The sequence below is a fragment of the Centropristis striata genome, chromosome 6, assembly GCF_030273125.1.
Source record: "Centropristis striata isolate RG_2023a ecotype Rhode Island chromosome 6, C.striata_1.0, whole genome shotgun sequence".
Taxonomy (NCBI): Eukaryota; Metazoa; Chordata; class Actinopteri; order Perciformes; family Serranidae; genus Centropristis; species Centropristis striata.
Window position 1 is genome coordinate 12,641,571 of NC_081522.1, and position 23,365 is coordinate 12,664,935.

At 41.0% G+C, this 23,365-nt stretch overlaps 2 protein-coding genes across 2 annotated transcripts in view; one reads left to right on the forward strand and one right to left on the reverse strand.

Moving 5' to 3' along the window:
- Positions 1–14,592, forward strand: part of tmem266 (transmembrane protein 266) — a 30,055-nt gene extending 15,463 nt beyond the window's left edge. Inside the window, exons 4-11 of the mRNA XM_059335012.1 lie at positions 5,250–5,404; positions 7,048–7,121; positions 8,070–8,126; positions 8,260–8,398; positions 9,110–9,225; positions 9,868–10,060; positions 12,647–12,709; positions 12,812–14,592. Coding sequence (XP_059190995.1) covers positions 5,250–5,404; positions 7,048–7,121; positions 8,070–8,126; positions 8,260–8,398; positions 9,110–9,225; positions 9,868–10,060; positions 12,647–12,709; positions 12,812–13,449 — 1,435 coding nt within the window. The 3' untranslated portion in view covers positions 13,450–14,592. The remainder of the gene's footprint in view (positions 1–5,249; positions 5,405–7,047; positions 7,122–8,069; positions 8,127–8,259; positions 8,399–9,109; positions 9,226–9,867; positions 10,061–12,646; positions 12,710–12,811) is intronic.
- etfa (electron transfer flavoprotein subunit alpha) lies at positions 14,590–21,539 on the reverse strand. The gene is made up of 12 exons (XM_059335014.1): positions 21,408–21,539; positions 20,218–20,367; positions 19,929–20,010; positions 19,586–19,668; positions 19,227–19,326; positions 18,906–19,016; positions 18,589–18,690; positions 18,143–18,211; positions 17,969–18,051; positions 16,992–17,057; positions 16,525–16,605; positions 14,590–15,068 (listed from the first exon to the last, which is right to left on the reverse strand). Exons 1-12 carry the CDS (start codon positions 21,444–21,446, stop codon positions 15,036–15,038), a joined length of 999 nt encoding a protein of 332 aa, XP_059190997.1. The 5' UTR covers positions 21,447–21,539; the 3' UTR covers positions 14,590–15,035.
- Positions 21,540–23,365: the final 1,826 nt, after the last annotated feature.

Consider the following 23,365-nt stretch of genomic DNA (forward strand, 5'->3'; position numbering starts at 1 on the left):
GCTGGCATTTGTCCTGATTTCAAGCAACCCAGGCGAATGCCCCACCTGTGCTTTCTCACGAAACAAAATCTCTTGAGTGAAAAAAAAATGCATGTATCAGGTAATAAATATAACACCTCACGAGTGTATAAAGTGAGTTAAGAAATAAGTATAACAGAGAGTTTTAACAGACTGAATGGGTTGAACCTCTGCTGTTCAATAGCCTACAGGCGCACAGTTGTGGTCCATTTTCCCCTGCCCAAGCCTGCTGAGTTCAGCAGATTGGTGTGAATTGGTTGAAGTTTATACTGGAGGAACCACAGGGCTTTATAGTTATCAGTACAGAGGGAGTAATAGAGAAGAGACAGAAAACCTGAGTCAAGTAGTATCATTTTCAAATGCTACCGGAGTAGTACCTGACATCCCCCTTATACCTTCAAAAAGGATACATCCAATTCTGAAGTTTTTCCCCAGTGTTTGCAGAGAGAATCTCAAAGAGATTCATGAGATGCCTGCCACTTTTTCAATGATAAACTGAAGAGAAGTACTTTAACAAAAATGTTTAGGTTATCATTTTTGAAATGATACTAATGGCATCGTTGTTTGTCTTAAATTCATGATACATTCACCTTTTTAAGTCTAAAAAAAAATCCTTTAAATGAAGATGTCAAATTAGATTTTTTTTTTTCCGCCTAAAATTATAAGTGCAGTAGGCAATTCTGGAGAAAGACAGTTGATTGTTGATGACAGGAGGCATGTTGATGTGTTTCAGGTGGGAAGAAATTCTTCATAACATAGGTCAAGTCACTGGAGTCGCAGCACTCTGGCTGCAAGTTTTCTCAGCCCGCAATTTGCTGCTAAAAGTTAAACTGTCCCCAACTTTTATTTTGGCTGCAGAATCAAACTGCTGCTGCTCAGAGTGGCCGCCAAAGCTTTCCATACACATTGCATGGCAGCTTGCTGCAGACAGTACTTCCCCACTGCTTGTTTCTGGCATTACAAAAGCCTAATTTTCAGGTGTGCTTGAATAAATGAATGGCCCCCAGGCACACTGCTCTGAGTCCTGGCCATGTAGAGATTTTTTTTAAAAACTGCTAGCATGATTAATCGTTCTGGAAGAAAATGTAATTGTGTGGCAGCTGCCACAGGTCTGTACCCTAATGTGCTGGAATTTTTCACCAAGCAAATTTGCTCTGTTGTAAATGTGCAATCAAGACATCAATCACGAGTTCCAATCAATTATTTAGAGGCCTTGCACAGCAGTGTAAGTCGTTCAGCGCGACACTATTTTAGGCTTTCCTTTGCAAACATTCTTAGGGAGAGGTTGGTGTTTGCAGCTGCTCATTGCTTGTTTGTGTGTTTGTTTGTGCGCGCGTGTGTGCGTGTTACAATCAATACCTCTGACGAGTTGATAGAGTCTTTCAGACTCATTACTTCTGAATGAATTTTTCCCTTTGCAACCCTTCCCTTCTTTCTCACTCCATCTCTTAACTCACACACACAAACAGAGCACCACCTCTCTGATTTAATTTCCACTTAACTTGTACCTAATGAGTTTACATTGTGTTTTATCCTGTCTCAATTACAGGAGACAGTATAATGAAAGAGATGCTCCTTGTGATAGGCTCCCCACCTCAGTGAGAGTTACTTAGCTGGGGCCGGAGCCAAAGCTCTGGCCTGTCTGTGTGAATGGGCCCCAACAGAGCGACCAGATACCTTGCTCTGTGCCAGTCATTCTGCCTGACGTCTTTGTCAGCTGTGTCCTGCTGCAAGGGCCTCTGCAGTGAGCGTCATGTACAGCATGCCTTCACTTCCATCTGAGGCCACTATTGATCGGTCTCATGATCTAATCCCCTCGCTCTGCGCTGCTGTCGGGCGCACTTCGATCTTCTCTCAGTCCTGCAGTTGCTGGCCTGTTGGATGTCTTTATGAACCTGTCCACAGCATATGCCACCCTGCATCATTCATTTCCTCCACACACAATGTTCAAAACAGTGTGTGTGTGTGTGTGTCTGTGTGTCTGTGTGTGTGTGTCTGTGTGTGTGTGTGTGTGTGTGTGTGTGTGTGTGTGTGTGTGTGTGTGTGTGTGCGCGTGCGCGTGCGTGCGTGCGTGCGTGCGTGCGTGCGTGTGTGCGTGCGTGCGTGCGTGCGTGTGTGTGTGTGTGTTTGCCTTCGCACGCACATTTGTGAATGACCGCCCCTGAATGTATTGCCCATTCGATCCATACCTGCCGTGACCCTGGCAGAGAATGAGGTGATTTCCGTCCTTGCCTTGCTCCACCACTGAAGCAGCCTCACTTCCTCATAAATACTTCAGGTCCTCAGCGTTCAAGGTTTAAAGTGATTTTCCTAAAATTAAGTTTCTGAGCTTGGAGTAATCCATCACTGCCATTTACTCTGCTTCCAGACAGGGTTTTTCTTTACAGGTTTATTAAATTAATACCTTTTCTGCCTGGCTTGTGGGAAAGGTCTGAATGAATTATGATTCCACACAGTATAAGTTAAATCATGCTTTTCAGTCCTGAAGGTAAGTGAGGTGTCTCTTGGAGTGTGTGCAGCTCATTCTAGCTTTTAACTAATGGTCCACAAATGTCCGGTGACTGTGTGTTAGGCATATCATTAGGTAAATGTTTCTTTTTCTTGGCTCTCCTCCACTGGCAGATGGGGTTTGACATTGTTCCTTGGGAACAAATCGGTGCTGGGGAAATTCTCCATGGTATCTGCTAATGATACCATTACCCTCCACCACCTCTTTGTCACCCCAGGTGTTGAGCTCCTAATCTGTTGGCATTGGCTGGTACTGAGAGTTACTGCAGAGGGCTGAGTGCACCGGTTAGCCTGTGGGAGAGCATTGACACAGTGTGGCCAAGCTCCAGTCTCTCTGCTGACCTTGGTGAAGGATGAAGACTGTGTGTGGCTGTGCTACACCGGAGGTTCAGTTGCAACTGCAAAATGACGCTTACAAGGATCCCCTCTCTGTTTCCAACTCAAAGAAAAACTTCAAATTATGTTTTAGAATATTTTTTTTACAGTTTTGATTCCTATTCACCACAGTCATTGCTAAGATCTGGGAAGATGGTGCAGGTAAATAAAATAAGAGAATAAACAAGCCTGAATAGTAAGAATACTCAAAATGTTAAATGGACTGCATTTATACAGCACTTTGCTAGTGTTAGTAACACTCAAAGCTTTACAACACAGGTCAATATACAGCTATTCACACTCAAATTTTTACACTGGTGACTGAGGCTACCATGCAACTTGTACACTCATGCACTGGGCTCAGTATCCTGCCAAAGGACACTTTGACACTTGTCATTGGGCAAAGTTTGTTTACAGCTATGTGCTTTTCTGACCACTTATTTTATGCCCCATTGGACTTGCCACATTTACAAATCCTGGCAATTAACTTAGGTACTGTCATCATTTTTCCTGTCACTCCTGGCAATTGGTAACCCTAACTAATAGGAATGATGTCCAAAATGACACCAAATAGGATCGAAGTTATAATAAACCTGAATTATCCTTGAACTCAATCTGCAATTTGTATCATTCTCTGTTCTTTTTTTCTCTTTCTCCGCTCTCCAATTTCCACTCCTTCCTACCTGGCTCCCTCTCCAGTTCTCTTTTGGACGAGTCCCAATGCCTTTGAACCGGCTGCACCCCGCTTCCTCTCTCAGTGTTTGCCTCCTTCATTCTGAGCTGAACCAAGAGGAGAGTAGAATAAATTGCATCCTCTTTTGTCCTCTGACAGACATTGCCCGTAGCTTCCCTCCTATGGGGGACAGGTGACAACGGATAGCTGCTATTTTCAAAGAAACATACTGCCTTTCTTGGTGTTGCCTCAGAGAAAGGACAGCCGCCTCACACACACCTTCCTTTTCTGGCATCTGGATTTCTAAGAGCACATCTGAGTAGCGTGTGCATGGAATGCAGAGCTGTGACAGGAAGGGAAAGCCCGGTGTGCCTCCTGGAGATTTGTCATTATTTATTGACCATAAATCCCCAGGAGTCTCAGTCAGTCACAGTCTCTGATTGGTGGAAGTTGAAAGGGAGAGTGCCGATGGATTTAAGGCAGGTCTGACACTCACATCTTCAGGCATAATGTATCTGGACAAGGAGCAAGCACACAAGGGGCAGCGGGACACTCCAAACTAATGGAAATATATAGCAATGTGAAGAAAGGTGCCTGCTTTACCAGTAGTAGGAATGACAGATTCTGGGATCAGGAATTCTAAGTGTCTTGCAAACCCAAGTTTCTCCTTCATCCCTTCACTCTGATGCTCTCTAAACAACCAGCCAGCCAGGTGCAACTGCACTCTCCAGATGGTGTGAGAACCACATCATGCGGTCAGCCAGCCAGCTAGTCAGTCATCCAGAGCTCTTACAAGAGTAGAGCCAGCAAGCTAACTACCAGCCAGGTTGTTAGAGAAACAGTCGCCCAGATGGGCACTCAGCCAGCCAGTCAGTTAGCCAGAGATCCATCCTGTCACCCAGTGGAGTAGCAGGGAGGGGAATGAAACACACAGACTCAGATTTTTCTTGAACTAAACTTTATGTAAGGTTAGATGTTTATATATATTTACATATTTTGAGAAAATAAGACACCCACAGATATTTCAGGCATTAAATCAATTAATGCTTTACATAAGCACATTCTAATAGAACAAAATCACATTATTTAATGCTTGCATGTTGATTACAACGGACATCATGTAATCTGTTTCCAAAAATAGACAAAAAACAAACTAATGGCTGTCATAGTAGGAAGAATACACTGCTCCATGATGCACAAACGTAAAGCTTTAATGGGAAGAGGAAGGTTACAGAAAACGAGGAGATGGGGAGGAGGGGGGGACAATGACACCATAATTTTCTGAAACAAATTGCTTCATACTAATATGTCATCTCAGTGCCAGCAGAACATGTATTTATGCTTCACATTAAATTTAAGAGTGTGAATTAGTTTCACCATGCATGCTCTGAATTTGTATTCCAAATAGTATCCTCTGCTGAAAATTATTTAAAAGAACGATGACTGATGGAAAAAAAGGAACAAAGTCAAGGTTGAATACACCTCACGATTTGTGTATCTTGACGTTTCTTGTGTTTTATTGATTTGACCTTGCATGCTGCCTGTCAGATCTCTACCAGTATTACATTTTAAAATAACACCACAACAAGACCCACCATTTATCTTTGCACCCACAGCTCTTCTAACCACCTTTTCTCCCCCTCTCTGTCTATCACTCCCTCTACCCCACTCTCAGGTCCAACTGGCTGAAGCCATGCTGTGGGAGAAGGGCAGCGCTGTGGCAGGTCTGTCTGCTGTCGGCAGGCTTCAACTGTTTCCTGGTGGCCTGTGTCATTCTGGTGGTCCTGCTGCTGACGCTGGAGCTGCTCATAGACACCAAGCTGTTGCAGTGTGAGTGCTACAAATCAAGACAATGGAACATCACCTGACATTATCATTATAATAAGTTAGTGGATGTTTAGAGACATGATGCTGGTGAGGTGGTTTGTTACACTCATTGTTTATGGTCCTGGCATTTAATAGCATTCTTGGAAAGGAAGAAAAAAAAGTGGACTGCTCAGCACAATTGTTTACTAATGGCTATACAAAGACACTGGGTCGATGCATGGACTCGAAATCTTTGACATGAACTTAATTAGCACAAAAACTAAGCCGCAGATGGATCATGTAATCTCGATCTTGTTAAACTGTACTGCGGTTTGGGTAGAAGGGTATCTGGCAAAATATATAATAATATATAAATAGACATGGTCAAAAGCTATCAAGCACAGCATGACAAACAGAAAAATACAAAAACATTTTCTCACAGTTTGAAACACGGTTGTGGAAATAGAAATCTCATTGATCATAGTGTTTCTTTAAGTAAACATGGGCACCATTTAGCTATCCAGGTATATACTATTACAGTATGTCATTTTTGGACATCCCATAATATAGTGTTTTTTCGCTATTTTTGGACAAACTATACTACCACGTCTATTAACAGAGTATAATTGACCTATTTTAAGCATTTTTAGGCATTTCAAAATTTGACCATTTTTGACAAAAACAACATAATATAGTATGACTTTTTTTTTAGGGGGTCATTTTTGGACATCCCATAATATGTTTGGTTTTTTTTCGCTATTTATGTACCAACTATACTACCACATGAATCAACAGGTTACTATACTACAGTTTTGGGCCTGAAGACAAATAGATGTACAACATGTATGTGAGCTTGTGCAGATACACTAATACTGTATAATGAGTCTTTGTCACTATCCTAGGACCTGAGGCTGTGATCAATCATGGTCGGGGGAATATAATCCTCTTATTAGTATTCCGCAGCTAACACAAAATGTCAAGTGGTCGAAATACCACTGTGACCCATGTCACCCCAGTAGCACCTTATTCTTCTATCATCTGTTATGGTGGAGACATGCTCATTTATCATAAGCGGAAGGTCAGGGGTCAAACCTGTTTGATTTCACAGGGCTGCTGCGGCGAAGATGTCGCTCCGGCAGTATCCAAATCCACTCAAGTCTTTGCGTTTCCCTTGGGACTGACTGACTGACTGACTGACTGACTGACTGACTCACTGACTAGACGGGCAGACAAAGGAAAAGTAAGACAAATGCGTGAAGGGAGATTAGCGGACAAAGAAATCAGGCAATACAGAGCTGGCTGGTGGATGAGTGTGGGGAGGACTTGAGGAAGATGAATGGACTGATAGACAGATCACTGAACACGGCAAACAAAGACAGATGGGGGGAGAGGTGGCGCGTGAAGAGAAATGCCTCAGCTGACAAGCAAGTGCTGTTTCAGGCTGTCCACAATTAGCCTGATGAATAGACAGGAAAATGCCGACACATGCATGTACAGTCCATGTTGAATCCTTGTTTATGATGCTGCTTTGTACCTTTGCATTTATGTATGTGTGTTTTTACCACGCTACTGCACCCTGTCAATGTTATACAGCAGTTGGAAACAAACACAAAAAACATATACATAGAAACTTAAAAATAAAAAGCTGTTCTGTTTTATTTCTGCAGTTAACAATGCATTCCAGTTTGCCAGCATCATCCACTGGATCAGCCTGGCTATTCTCTCTGTGTTCTTCACTGAGGTGAGCCTCTATCTTCCACTCGCTCGACACAAAAACAGTCTCACTTACAGCTGATGCAGCGGCCTGTCGATTAATGCTATGTCATGCAGTATGTGGGGCCAGTGAAGTACACCGACAGATCCTCGTTAGAATACTAACAGCACCATGAAACGGCTTCGTGTCCTCTGTCACAGCTTGATTAGATTCTGATTAGTGGAGGTGAACTTGTGTACAGCTCCATTAACGGAAGTGACTACAAAAGTGCACAACAAAGATCTACATCAGTATTCTGGGGGGAAAAAACTTGTATAACTGCTGTTGTTAAAGCCGGCACAGTTGGTCCCTCTCGGGTTATTCGATTGATCCGAAGCACAAACACTTTAAAATGCAGATGGAGCTTTTCTGTGCTGCTAGTTTTAAATAATTTCAAGGCCTCAGGTGTGCTGTATCGATTACCATTTTCTTTACAGCCAGCCACATTTGTCTTAGTTCCCTACACTTGACCACCCCACTGCTAACTTTTGTGTGTCTGGAGTTTTACCTATCAATAAAAGCCACATTCCCAGTGATACATTGAAGGAGTAGAAGCAGTAGGTAGGCTGGTTTCTGCTCCAGTGCAACCTTGAATATGTGAAATGAAGATGGGGGCTAGGGGACGGCAGAAGAGGAACAAAGACAAAGGGAGAGTTGTTTGCCCTCTGCAGCCCCTGCTGCGTCAGCAGAAGGAGCTAAATGCAGAGCCTCTAATTGTTTGGTTGAAATCCTATTGCGCCGCCTGTGATGTGTATGAATATAATGTCATTGATGAATTACCAGCAAAGGGATGAAAGAAATCAAGCAACTTGCAATGCTATTTACAAGGGCTGTCTTTTTGAAATTACTACCCAGCATTCCCAGCCTCACTCTGTTTCACTATCATTGTTTTCTTCCATCTCTCTGTCTCCGTCTCTGTCCCTCCGTCTGTCTCAGACGGTGTTCAGGATCGTGGTGTTGGGGATATGGGATTACATAGAGAACAAAGTAGAGGTAAGCTCCCACGGGTCTCATTAGTCCTGTTACTTGGGGCCCCTTTCACTGCAGTGTCATTCCCTCAATGTCACACCACTGTGGAAGCCACAGACATAACAGTAAGCGTGTGTGTATGTGTGTATTTTCTCAGGTGTTTGACGGAGCTGTCATCGTCCTCTCTCTGGCCCCCATGGTGGCCTCCACAGTGGCCAATGGCCCCAGCAGCCCCTGGGACGCTATCGGTCTCATCATCACACTGCGCATCTGGAGGGTCAAGAGGATCATTGATGGTGAGGCTGGGAGGGGCCGGGGGCTGATGTCCTCTGCATCCTGTCCTTTACTGTCAGGTCACAGAGATAGATACTGCAGTGTACTCTCTGCGGTATCGGCTACATTCGATCTTGAGGTGGTTTTCTCTTTTTTTCCCCTATTTTCCCACCAGGTAGAACATCATCTATTTTAATGAACTTGTGGTTTAAAGCTCAAACAACAGCTGCTACATGCTAATTATTTCTTATCAGATAGGTGCAAATGGAGCATTTTATTTATTAGGAGGAATCTTTTATTACAGTGTTGCTCCCCCTTGTGGTTTTTGACTATAGTACATTACATGTTCAAAGGGATGATAAACAGTATATACATAACACAATACAACCCTAGCAAAAGCTAATTCCTGAAAGCACCAAAATTATCCCCATTTCTGACACAACCTCATTAAAATCTAAACATGATCAAAGCCTAACAGTGGTGGCATCATTTGAAGCATTCATCGTGCTGTTCATTTTTTCACCTTGTGTACATTATGCTGGTTGCAATGCCAGTGAATGTGGAGAATATGCAGAAACAGTGAGGACAATTATACACTATCTACAAGATCTGTTTTGGGAGGGGGAATGAATACAAGAAGTCTATTTAGAAAGATTTAGATTGACAGACACAAGATTAAATGTATCTTCAGCAGGTAAACTGATTACACTATGTCCTATTGTTGCCTATTGTAGCCTATGTGCTGCAAGTGAAGGTGGAAATGGAGTTGGAGATCCAGCAGTATGAGAAGGCCAAGGCGGTGAGGGATGAACAGCTTGACCGTCTCACCCAGATCTGCCAGGAACAGGCGGTATGTCCTCTTATCTCACTCATATCTTTTACCTACTTAAAGTCTAAAATGTATAACTGCATGTATCCAGCAGAGGGCAGCAAAGTGCTATGCAAGAAAGGAATAATGTACTCAAAAAGGGATAAAAGACACCTACAAAATTGATCCCATTATACATTTCCAGTAGTCTTGTGGATATCAGATAGCAAGCACTGTGCATTATCTCAAAGCGATCTATTTACTACTTCACAATTTAATAATGATAGTTCTAATATTGTTTGTAAGTCATATAAGTGAGCTGAAGAATACGTTTAACTTTATAAGTGTAACTTCTAGCACGTGCATTGAGTGCTTCATATTTCTCAAATGTCAACCCAGAGGAAGAGAAAAGGGTCTAATCTTTGTCCGAAAGTTATATTCCGACTGTTAGAGATGTTGGAAATGTGCAGTTGAGCAAAAGCTCATTGTACTGTACATGTAAAGGTTACCAGCGATGCAAGCAATGCAGCAAAAAGAGGAAAACAAAATGCTTGGATACGTGGATGGAATATGAGCAAGCAGAATCGTCAAACAGTATGCTGTTAGTGTTAAAGACTCAAAATTCTGTGCTTTTACTTTGAAGAGTTTTCTCCTGTTCCCCCATTTGTCTATCTCTCCTATCAGTTTGAAATCAGGCAGCTGAGGGCCCACCTGGCCCAGCAGGACCTGGATCTGGTAGCAGAGCGTGAAGCAGCCATGCAGATCCACCACATGTGGGGTAAACAGAGCAGCAGTTTCCAGGAGGTGGACGGACTGGCCCCTGGGGCCTCCGAGCATCACGGGCCAGCTAAAGCTAGAGAGCCCGGGGGGCCTGCAGGTAACCATCTGGAACACCCAACTTCATTGTGTTACAGGCTATCAAAGACCTCTGTGCACACGAGGGGGATCCAGGCTGCTGTCCACACAAAGTGGATGGTTAAATGCCAGCACTCCCTCAGTGCCTCGCGCCTTTCTTGGTGAGAGATAGCTGAAATGTTAAAGAATTTGGCTCATGTTGGAAGGTTGTATGTTTATTATTCTTTGGGCATATTGGGAAGATCCTAAACATTAACACTGATCTCTTATAATTAAACAATAGTATTTCAAAGGAAGGTAACATATGTAGGGTTGTCTACTTTCAGAGACCGTTATTGTTATTGAAAGAGAGAAAAAAATTAGCCCCACATATCTGTGCAAACCAGACACCTCTGTAAATAGTAAACAACCCCTCTCTCTGAAGCTCAGTGCTGCAGGGTAGGACAGTGTATTAATAGTTGGTGTCCTCTTTTCAAAAACATTCGTCTCATGAGCCACATCAAAATTCTGGTGCCACACCTAGACGGACTATAAACCTTTCATACAGTGACAGGTCATAACTTACAGGACTTAAAGGAACAAAGCGCTGTCAGTGCAGGTGATGTCAGGGCTCAAAACACTGAGGCTTTTCCTTTATCAAAGCTATAAATCATAGTGCAACCTGCCATACATCTGAGCTACGCTGTTTCTAGTCAGACATCCTTTTAACTGGAGCTGCTCCTCATGTGGTATTGATCATCAGGAGACGGTCCCTGTCCCACTTCAGACTGAACGATGAGCAGCCTCTCTTGGGACATTAAATTAATATGTGAAACCCAAACATAAACTAGGACCGCAAGCAGTACTGAACGGGCCCTCGCAGTACGCGCGTGACGGGGTGTGTGCGTTACAAGGGCCAGTCTATACCACCCCTATGAATTTCATTGCCTTAAGTGTTATAGTGTGGCCACGGTACCAAATATGAAATTAGACTGCCACCACAGTGCCACCTAGGGGCCGATCAATAAAACCTTAAAGGGTTATCCTCAGGAGGGCATTGACAATTGTACCAAGTTTTGTATAATAATGCACAAACTATCCCTTTAATCCTCATACAGTGTCTGAAGGAGGACTCTTAACTGATATGTATAAGTTAGAAGAGGCAGGTAGCAATGGTGGAAAGTAACTATGTACATTTACTCAAGTACTGGACTTAAAGTACAATTTTGAGGTACTTTTATGTACATTTTATGTAACTTTATACTTCTACTCCACTACATTTTTAGGCAAATATTGTACTTTTTACTCCTCTACATTTAGCTGACAGCTTGAATTACATTTCAGGTCAAGATTTAAAATGAAAAACGTGATACATTTAAAATTATTACCCATTTAATAAATTAAACCACTTAAAAGTTTATTAGGTAGTTAAAATGAGTGGTCATTTCACAGTGTGGTATTAGTACTTTTACTGAAGTAAAGGATCTGAATATTTCTTCCACCACTGTCATTTTAAAAAAAAAAAATTGTATTTTTTTATTTTTATTTTTGTATTATTTTTATTTTTTCATGTTTTATTATTATTATTATTTATTTATTTATTTATTTATGTATTATTATTTTTATTTTTTCATGTTTTATTATTATTTTTATTTTATTATTTTTTAATTTTTATTATTATTATTTTATTTTTTTTATGTTTTTAAAAAATTTTTTTAATTTATTTAATTTATTTTAATTTATTTTATTTTTTAAATAATTTTATTTTCTGCGCAATGCGCATGCGCGGCCGAAACACGCTTCTGCGCATGCTCGGCCCAAATGCGTTTTTGCGCATGCGCGGCCTTTCCGCGCTTCTGCGCTTGCGCGGCCGAAATACGCTTCTGCGCATGCGCGGCCGAAATACGCTTCTGCGCATGCGCAACCTTTCCGCTCTTCTGCGCATGCGCGGCCAAAATACGCTTCTCCGCATGCGCAGGTTTTCTGCGCATGCGCAGAAGCGTGTTTCGGCCGCGCATGTGCAGAAGCATATTTCGGCCGCGCATGCGCAGAAGCATTTTTAAATAATTTAAAAAATAAAAAATGCAAAAAAAATGTAAAAAAAAAATTTAATTTAAAAAAATTATTAAAATAATTAAAGTAATTAAAATAAAAAAATTAAAATAATAATAATAATAATAATAAATAAAAATAATACAAAAATAAAAAAAAATTTAAGAAGTAAAAATGACAGTGGTGGAAGAAATATTCAGATCCTTTACTTCAGTAAAAGTACTAATACCACACTGTGAAATTACTCCACTCATTTTAACTACCTGATAAACTTTTAAGTGGTTTAATTTATTAAATGGGTAATAATTTTAAATGTATCATGTTTTTCATTTTAAATCTTGACCTGGAATGTAATTCAAGCTGTCAGCTAAATGTAGAGGAGTAAAAAGTACAATAATTGCTTCAAAATGTAGTGGAGTAGAAGTATAAAGTTACATAAAATGTACATAAAAGTACCTCAAAATTGTACTTTTGTTTCTTAGCTTTTTTGGACAAATTATAGCATGAATTTTTTTGACATCATACTATACTACGGCTGAGACAATTAATATTATGTGCCCATTTTTATCCTCTTCAGATCACCATGGTCAAGATGACATGAACAATTACATCAGCCAGTACTACAGTGAGCCAAGCAGCGGTGAGCATTAACAAAACCCTGCTTTAATCTTTTCTACATCCCATGTAGTGCCACAATATTTCATATATAATATGTCTTGTGCATTATGTGTTGTTCTTATAGATATGGGCATCCCGGACCCTGCACGTGTCATCACCACAGCAGCCATAGATGTGCACCTTCCCAACAACCCCAGCCAACTTCCCTCCTCTCTGGTGAGTGTTGACGCAGTGCTGTCCAGTCGTTTGCAGCGCACTGGCAGCTCAGTCAGCGAAGCATCCACCACCACAGTGTCCCGCAGCAGCTTCAGCGCTCGCCAGCACAGCATCAGCAGCCACACGCTGGGCTCCACCACAGATTGCAGTTCCACTGTGCGTGAGGCCTCCACCTCCACAGATTACAGTGACCAACGCTGCTACCCTCCACCCTACAGCAGCCCTCTGGCCCTGGGCACTCAGCCGCGAGGGAGTCCCAGCGCTGTGATGCAGGAGCTGCTCTCCTCTCTGTCGGAGAACTCGTGTCTCACCCAGAAGGGCCTGGACCCTGTCAACCTTAAACCGCCCAGCCCAGCAGGTTCCACTAAAACCAGCCCTGAGCTGGAGCACAGGGTCAACATTTACAACAAGAGGAACCAGGAGAGCAGACTCGGGCTGCACTCCAAGCCTCTCATCCATCTGCAGGGCAACGAGCCTCTTCTAGAGGAGAAGTACAGGATGATGGAGCCAGTGGACGCCCCGGTCAACCGTCTGTCAGAGACATAAGACTCTGCCTGATATGTGCAACTTCACAGGACACGCTCTTCAGATCAACCGCAAAAATTAACGCTCAACTAAACTCCAGTGTTGTTGGGAGTCACTGGCACATAAACAGAATGTCTGACATCCTCTTTGTACTGTTGGGACTGAGAGGATGAACTTGGCAGAGCAGCACAAACACAGAGGGCATGAAAGACTGGAGGAGGTGGATTTGTTATCAGGCACCACTTATCAGGAATTGACACTCACAAAAACATTTTTGGGTTTTATGAAAAATTTTACCAAAAGAAACCAGCAACAGGGCTTGAGCCCAAATTTTTCAGACAACTGGTCTGCGCAGAAAAAAAATCTGGCTTTTGATATGTTACATTGTGGTTTGATTTCTAGGATGTGGCAGCAGTGAGGGGATGGTGCTTATGGGGGCTTAGTTCCTCTGATGCACTTTGTAGGAACAGCAGATGCTACACAGATGAGATCGTATATTGGAGGGCCACAAACTGTGAATCATTTCTTGCAAGCAACAAGGCATGGATTTAACACATGTGCAGGTGTATCAGCTGTTTTGATAGTCAGTCTCCAAACTCACAAAGACCAGTCCTCTTTAATGGGACTGCTGCAGGGTACATTGGATCAGTCTCAACTTCTTTCTAATCTTTGTCTTTCTATATTAGCAATGTTAACATTTTTATCTAAATTCTATAAGAAAGAGTGAGTCAGACATTTGGCTCGAGGATGATTTAAGTGATTCAGAGTTTTTATCCAGACGCCATGACTGGAATCTGACCAAACACAGCTGAGTGAGCGTTTATGGAGATTTTGCAAACTACAGCATGTCCCACATGCACTTAATTCATTGAAAAAAAGCTACCTGAACATAAGATTTTTTTTTTTTATCTTGCAGGTCTAAAATATTACTTTTATGATTTTAATGTTTGGAAGCTGTGTAAATATTTCAGAATGGGTTTATCACAGCCAAAAATGTTGAGGGGCTTGAAAAGAACATAGCATGAACCTTCAAGATTTGTCTCTTAAATATCGAAACTAACCCTGTTAATTGTACTGTAAACAGGCATTTTCTATCTTGATCACGGAAAGAGGGCATTGCAAAATTCAATAAAGAGAAAACATGGCAAAAAGTGAGACTAGTTATTAGTTGTCAGTTTAAAAGTTTATTCTCCAAGATCATCTCAGTAAGTACACATCCTCTAGGTTAGGATTGAGCTACTATTACAGTCACCTACAGAGACAAGTCAAGAGTTCCCCAAGATGGCCTTTGCTGTACCAGAAAATTAAATACAATTTACAACGTGTACTACAGAAGGCATAGCACAACACCCCCAGGTAGGTACAAGTTAATTTATTGATATTTAATACATGTATAGCACTTATAAAAACCAGTATTTATTTATAGACTGAGAATGTTCTCTCAAGTCAGAGAGAAGACTTTGAAGAAAATTATTTCTGCACGCAAACACTCACAGCTTCAGAAATTAGTTAAGGCAGTGACTTTGGGTGCATGTTGTCGTTCTCTATGGTCTTCTTACTGCAGGCTCCAGCTGTGCGATGGAAGTTCGGTGGGGCTTTGTTTCTCCTCACTTCAGTGCTTCAGTCATCTCAGGAACAGCCTGAAGAGAAAACAGTGGCGAAATTAGGCCCACGTTTACAGCAGTAGATTGCTTAGCTTCCATGCCAGTACTTCTACCTGCTTCTCCAAATTGGGGACATGCAAACCTCCTGTACATCATACATGGGTATGGAAAACTACTTCATACAACCCCACTTTAAAAAATCTGAAATATCCCTTTAAGTGTATTTACTGTAGGAGTTTGCTGAATTCCTGAAAAGTCAAACTACATGTTTGCTCCAGTGTACTTTAAGATTAATCACTTGGTAACTAAACTCAAGTACAATGTGGAAATCTTTTACACATTTAGATGAAGTTCTATTCTTCATTAATAACTGCTGACACCATTTGAAATATTTCCAGGCTTTAAATGTGGGGATAAATGTTCTCCAGCACCTGTCATTTTCATCACCAGCACATTCCATAAAATAAGATTTAGGAGTTTATTAAACAAACTATCATGCATGCTGGTGCTCACGGTGCAAATGAGCACTCTGACTTGCATCTGTGATTTATCAAGACTGCAGCAAGCTGTACACATTTATCACAGTGTTTGCAAGGTTGACAAATGCAGAGCGCAATTCTACAGGAGAGGCAGCTGGTCCATAAATTCACACGCTGATAATGCCAGTCAAGTAGCTTTAAAGAAGACAAATTCAAAAAGCTGTTTATGGTAGATAAAAAATTATTTAAATTGCTCTCCTTGTGAGTCGAGCAACTTCGGAACTGAATCATCAGTCTCTGCCTGTGTTGGTCTGAGGTATCAATTGTCTGTTTGGGGGGAAAAGTAGAAAGCCCATCCATTTTAATCAGCTATCTGAGGAGTGATCACATGTAAAGTGATCTCACCCAGTAGGTCACAACTCTACTGCCACTAGCTATTATTACTAATCACTTCTGTGGAGTTTGTCAGGACACCTGGGCTACGCATGCACTACTGAGGGGCTAAATAAAACATGACCAACAGGACACACATGAAAATATAAGCTACTAGCCTTTCACAAGCAGCACCGGACTCCAGTGTTAGTTGTGCCAACACTCCTGGCGCACTGTCCCTGAGTAGCAGCTCGATACAAGAAAGCAACTAAGCGTGTAAAAGGCCTGGCAAGTAGAAGCTGAATACAAAACTAAAGCCACTATTGATCACTTTTAATATCTTCTGAGGTACTAATGTGTTTCTCTCTTCATGGCAAGCTCAGCCAGAGCTCTCCTCTGATTAATTCAAGAACTTAATAATTCAACAGTTGCACATTTCCATTAGGTGGAATAAGACATCGTGCAAAATTTATCAGTGAGAAAGCAACTGTTATACTCTGACTGTCACTCTGGACTCCTTGCTATGAAAACATACAGAGGAAGTCCAGGCAGAAGGCGAATGTGTGCCGTTTTTGACTCACTGTTTCCATAAGTAAGATCATAGCAACATTATTGAAGCAACATCAATCCCAGACACTTACTTTGAAAAGGTCAGCGACCAAGCCGTAGTCAGCTACCTGGAAAATGGGAGCCTCTGGATCTTTGTTGATAGCAACAATCGTCTGAATAGAAGAAAAAAAACTGTTTAACGCTTGTAGCACAGAAACAAAAGTCATTTCATTGCTTAAAGTGGACTTTAAACTTAAATGCAGGATGTCACAGAATTGTGATGTTTATGAACATTTGGTTCTTAATTGCTCAAAAAAACAGAAACATTGAAACATCATAGCAAAGAGTTTAGCAACCAGTTAGGTTTTTACTCATTGTGTAGGGGTGTGTACATACAGACCCTGGCATGCAACTTCAAATTGTATTTTAGGTGGTATTAATTCCTCTGTAACAGGTCAACAGCTGCTTCTACAAATTCTGAATATGCAGAAATGCAGGTAAAAGAAAATGCACAGGGAAAAAAATGGTAAGGGGGGGGGGGGGGCTCTAGTGACTTTACCTTGCTGTCTTTCATTCCAGCCAGGTGTTGAATAGCTCCAGAGATACCAACAGCAATGTACAATTCCTGTGGACACGAACAGAAGACAACCAAACAAGTGTTACTTGCTTGTAGACAGGAAGTGTAATCTCAAGCCTTTAGAAAAGGTACACCTCAGAACAGCAGTACAGCAGAGTTGACTGATGGTATAATGACCACAGGTGTGTAATCTATCAGGGGGTGTTGCTGGGGCGAGCGTGCAAAGGGTCAGCCTTCCTCATATCTCCCCAAACCCCATGTGAAAACCATCTCTGCCATATGAATATTTCAGTGCTTATTTAATGTTGCAGCCGAAGTCTCAGAGGAGCAGAGCATCAATGTGTAAACACAACAGTGTCTCATAACTGCAGAAAATGCATAAAGAATCTGCAGGTTTCCACTCGTACATTATCAGATTGTCAAGCGCAAAATACACTAACCAATGGTCGAAGGCACGTCATTCTTATATTTACACTAAATCAGCAGAGGAGAGTTTATCTAACACACCTACATGTAAATAAAATGTTTACTTTCATTTTATAGTAAGCACTCCATTTATTTGGTAGGGTAAAAAAAAATAAACTGGATTTAAATGATATTTAATCAACTTAGCCAAATTCAACAAGCTTGTCATAACATTTGGAAAATCCAATTTGGACAGTCTGGCCCGGCCTGAGACTCTGACCAGACATCCACTGCACTCTGTTTTAATGGATCAGATAAATCATTTAGGACCTTAAATGTGCCATCAAGTACATTTGGCAGGGCCTAATGTGTGGATAATCACAGCTGGGGTAACCCGGCTGAATCGCATAATGGGAAGTTAACCTTTTTAAAAAGAGCAGAGGGGCCACCCTGATCATACTGAATTGCAAGCATTTTGTGTAAAAGAAAACAGGCATTTGTCAAAAGCAACAGATTTGTCCACTCTGACCCATTTCAGAAAACAAATAACTTACCGGCGCTACAATCTTGCCCGTCTGTCCAACCTGCATGTCGTTGGGGACATACCCAGCATCAACGGCTGCCCTGGATGCACCAACTGGAAAAAAATATTATGTGATTTAAAGTCTACTTCAGTAAAAATTTGGCAAAATCTAAGATAATAGCCCAATATGAAAATCCCATTCTACCTGCAGCATTCATTTTGTCAGCAAGATCGTAAAGCAACTTGAAGTTTTCTCCACTCTTCAAGCCCCTTCCTAGGAAAAGAAAACTTAATTAGGCTACTTTTTGAAAAAAATACATTAAAAAAAGCACACATCAAAACAATAATGGAAGCAGTCCCAGCCTCTCTGTCGGTCTGTCCTTAACATAGTGTATTTAACTATTACTCCTCCAAACAGCATGCTGGGTACAGCTTGCTTTCCGTCACTTGTTAAGAACATTTAAGAATTATAAAGAGAGACGAGAAAAGTAAGATTTTGGAAAACTCAAACATTTCATGCATCAGTGATGGTAGTTTTGAATCCTCTCCAGCCTCTGACAAATACTACAAACACAGAAAATGGCTTTGCAGACAAATGGTGACATTGCTTTGGTTATAATTTGTTATTCAGAACACAAAAGGACTTCTCACCTCCTGACACCACAACTTTAGCGCTGGTCAGATCTGGACGGTCGCTCTTTGTTAGATTCTGTTCCAGCCACTCAGACACTCCAGCAGGAGAAGAACTGGCAACTGAAATCAAAAGATGAGAGGACCACAAATGACAAGGAGGAACACTTAATAAAATATATCTGCAATGATAAAAAGCTGTTTTGTTATGGTACTGAATATTGTATCTTATATTTAGGGATTTTTGAGGGGTTCCGAACAAATTTTGTTTGTCAAAATGCTCCGAATTGTTTAAAATTAGGTGTGTGAACTGAAAGTTAACTGAATCTGAACCTTACCCTCTTCTGATGCAGCACTTCCTCCCTCTGTTTCAGCTGCTTCAAAGGAGGTCCCTCTAACTGTGAAGATCTTGATCGCCTCGTTACATTTCACAGTGCTGAGAGCATTTCCTATATAAAAAAAATAGTATTGACATGCAATATTTAAAAATCACAAAGAAATCTTCAATGAAAACTAGCCAGAGCTGTTGCAAAAACTGAGTAGCATTGCAGTTACATCTGCATTATATTGAGGCTGTATCAAATCCAGGCAAAATGATTTATGAAGAATTTATGAGAAAAAAATTACTGTTACTTTTTCACCTCAATAAAAGCGCTTACCAGCATAAATGGTTCTGACAAAAGTGTCTGGAGACTTGATCTCAATGATATCTGAAACTGGAGCAACATCCAACTTGGCAGCCACTCTGGGAAGAAGGTTCTGCAGAACAAAGTGTTCCATAATCAGGGAAATATGCACAGATCAACATTATTGAATTACCAAGAGGAGAAAGAGGGACTAGAGTTGATAGGCTGAGACTGAGTTATGTGGATTGTACAGTGCTTAGTTAAATAAAGATTTCTGAGCAGGAACTTCACATTTTTGGTAGACTAGAAACTCATCTTGACTAGGTGAGAAAATAAATAGATTTCTATATATACAAATTTAAATGATACAGGAACAACTCTCCATGTCTTACCTTTCCAAAGGCAGAGGCACCAGCACAGATATGGGTGAAATTGAATTGCTTTTGTGTTGCCAGGATAAGTGGAGTTAACTCCTCTGAGGAAGAAGAGGAGAATCAGAAAGCTGAAACAAAATCAGGCAGCCTATGAGCCAGTTCTGTCCAGATTCAACACATGAGTAGGGATCAAATGAAAAACAATCTCAGTTCCCTCAGTTACTCCAGTCCTGCCAAGATGCCTTTGAAGTGAAGCAGTGAATATATGGATGTGTACAAAGATGAAGCTGTTTATTGCTAAAAGACATCAGCAGATGTATGTTTAGGATATTTGCTCTGAAGTTTCTCTCATGTTACATACCTGGCAGGGCACCTTTGTAAGAATCATTTTGGGCAACCAGAACCTTCTTCACACCTTGCACTTTGCTGATTTGCTCCACAATCTGAGAAAACACAAAACCATCTCATATATCAAGGTTTCCTGGTGACCTTATATATTGTTTTAATTTCCATGCATATGTTAAAATTCACTTTACTACATTCTTAACTATCCTGTGTTTTTACTTTCATCCATGTTCATGTAAATTATATCATAAATACAAAATGTGCGGTGATTCCTTAAGCAGATAAAACTAAAAAACTTTGCCTACCGGTGCACAGTTTGTTCCAGCAACCAGACAAGACACCTCTCCACCCAGCTTACTGGCAGCAGTGATGGCATTGAGTGTAATAGGGGTCAGCGTTTCATTGTTGTGCTCTGCAACCACCAAGGTGCTTTGAAACCTTTGGAGGATACCAGTCTGTGGGGGAGAATGTCAACATTTCAGTATCCAATGCACTCCAACATCAGTAAAAAAGAAAGTGATGTGCCTAAGTGGTGCTGCCTTTTAAATCGGCCTGTTATACTTGAGATAGTTTATAGGCACTTCTTTAAACATTCAAAGTTCCCTGCATAAATGAAAAATTGAGAAGACTAGAAATGCGTATCAATGTTTACAGCTGGAAAACAATTGAACATATTCAATTAACCTTGATAAAACATTTTGATGTATTAATACATTTACAACAAAACCCAAACAGGAAAATTACTTGGCTCGAGTTCTGCAGTTCGTGTGACCAAATATTTGCAGGATATTAATTTATTTCACAGAACTCTAAAAGTGAATTAGTTTCATTTATTAAACAGTGTTTGGTTTCGGGGTTGTAATTGTGGAAGTATACACTGGGTAGTATACTACAGTGCAAACTCTTGAACAGCTGCATCAGGCTCGGTCAAGGTAAAACAGGATCATACCAGCCACATCTGGGCATCACTGGACACTATCAGTTTATGAAGGTCATTCACATGAAGTCAAACTAACGGACAAAACATAAATGCTTAGTTGCTTATCAACCTTTTATATACTGCAAGCACGAGAGTGGAAGTGCTTCGGTTAACGCTTTAATAACAACTGCTGCTTCAATTACAGTTTCGTAACAGTTGTGCAACGAACTTTCATAACTCCTAGGCTAGCTATGCTAACACAAGCTAGCACTAACACAAAAAGTAAAAGCTGGTCACAAAGATCCTTGGTACCATATCACGATGTATATGTAAAACTGTTGTCTGGATATGTACAAAAAACGCGGTCACACACACACATTTAAAATGAATACCACAGCTGGTCAAGCGAGCACGACCTGCGTGGCTTCTAACACAGCTAGCAAGCTAGCAGCTGCTGCAAAAACAAATAAGCTACCTGACGCGTTTCATGCTATAAATCTTCGACAACAGAACAATAAAATTAAAATTCATACAGTCTGTGTGTGCGGTTATATGATACTGCTGTCACACTCTTACCAGCTGTTTCAGACTTGTTTTGTTGAAAGCCCTGTTCATCTTGGACCCTTCCGCTGGCTGCTTCTGCTTGCTGCTCACTGCTACAACCAAACTGTGTCAAAGGTAACCTGACGTAAATTACAAATCTCGCGAGATCAAGGACGAGAACGATAGCTCCCACCTCTTACAGCCACCTCTCTCTCTCTCTCTCTCTCTCTCTCTCTCTCTCTCTCTCTGTCACATTTATTTTGACTTAGGCATAATAAAAAATACACTTAAGTCACACACTTGACATATGCCTTATCTTAAAGGGGTAAAATCAACTGAGGATATAGGTGATTTTACCATAGGTGGCCGGCGTCATGAGGAGATGATTTAGGCAAAAAAACAACAAAAATTTTGATAAAATATGACTTAGGCGATTATTTTAACAGTGTGGCAAAATGTGGCTTCATTTAGCCATAACTACAGCTGCTTAGTTAGCTTAGCTTTAGCCGACTAATGTAAACAGTCAGGGTCTCCACAGTCAAGGCTACAGCAAAAGCTGCTAGATTGGCTATGGAGAACAACAATAAAACAACTCTGCTGTTATGAAACAGATGTTATTTCTCAGGACAATGTTTAATCACCTTATTATAATTTCTCGACCACCAAGTGACTAAACTTTACCTCGGCTTTAAGGGGGCTCGCCTTTCTTTTACAGGGACTCTTTGCTGCAAACATGAAGGCCTACTTGCTGTATGTCAGCAAATCTGAAACATGGGCCTTTAATCTGGCTATCAAAACCAAACATCACAACATACTCGTGCAGACTGATGTCGAATATTCTATACAAGTAATACATGAATAGGTTAATTAGGTGAAAAGCTCACCCATCACATACAGATGAACACAATTATTCCAAAAACCTAATTCATACTGTTATCTTTGTTGAATAAAATTGATAACAAATTGGCCTCATGCATGAATCATACATAATATACCACTTTTACACATTAGCTATGATGATGAAGACACAGACAAATAAAAAAAGCATGGCCAAAAAGCATATTGTCAATCTTGTAGCGTACCCCAACATATCACAAATTATGTTCCCAAGAGAGCACATGTCAAGTGCCAAGCTCACCCTGCCTTAGCTTTGCTTGAACCCTGCATCAAAGTGCTTGGGTTGTAAAGGATGCTGCCCAAAACCACTCATTGCTGTGGCTGGTTGTGTTTTGGTCCATACAGTGATGTGTATAATGATGCCTTACATCTTGCAGAATAGAAACCATGCAGCGGAGTGAAGCAGCTGAAATGAAGTAGCTGCAGATGTGCTCCTTCAGCAGATGGCCGAATATATCCAGGAGAGTTCCAAGCAGCTCGTCAGCTTGTGCAAAAAGGTAGACCTTGGTGCATTGTGAATATTGGGGACAAAGGTCCACCTCAGTATGCAATCAGACATGCACAGCTGGCCCTCTTATTGTCCCCAGGATTCAGAATGGCCCAGATTGGGGTAATTTGTAATGTGTCCCTTCTAAAGTCAAACAATCCATGAAGTGAGATTTCCTTGTATGCTTTTTGGGGAGCAGGGTACTGTGTGGGTGGTGGATGAAGCTGTTAAGGAGCCTGTTGGTCTGCTAACAGTCAGACAATTTTGTTTGTGGTTTTTCTGGCTAAATGAATACAGATACAAAATAGTTTTCCTCCCATTTGAGTAATTCTGGAGATAAATGAAATATTGGATCACTGTCTGACTTTTATGACTCTTAGTTGACTAAAAAACAAATCACTTGGCCAGCCTGACCATGAAATATAGCTCAGCCTTATTGTGTGGCTTTGCGTCATGAAGTTATGGCTTGTGCAATTTTCTTCAGCCCCATCTGAAATATAGCTTTGAGCACGGTTGCTTCCATTTTACTGTTTTGGTATGCAAACATTTTTATATAACAAATATTTATTTTCTTATTTTTGTAGTTTCGGTCTCATACGCAGCCATA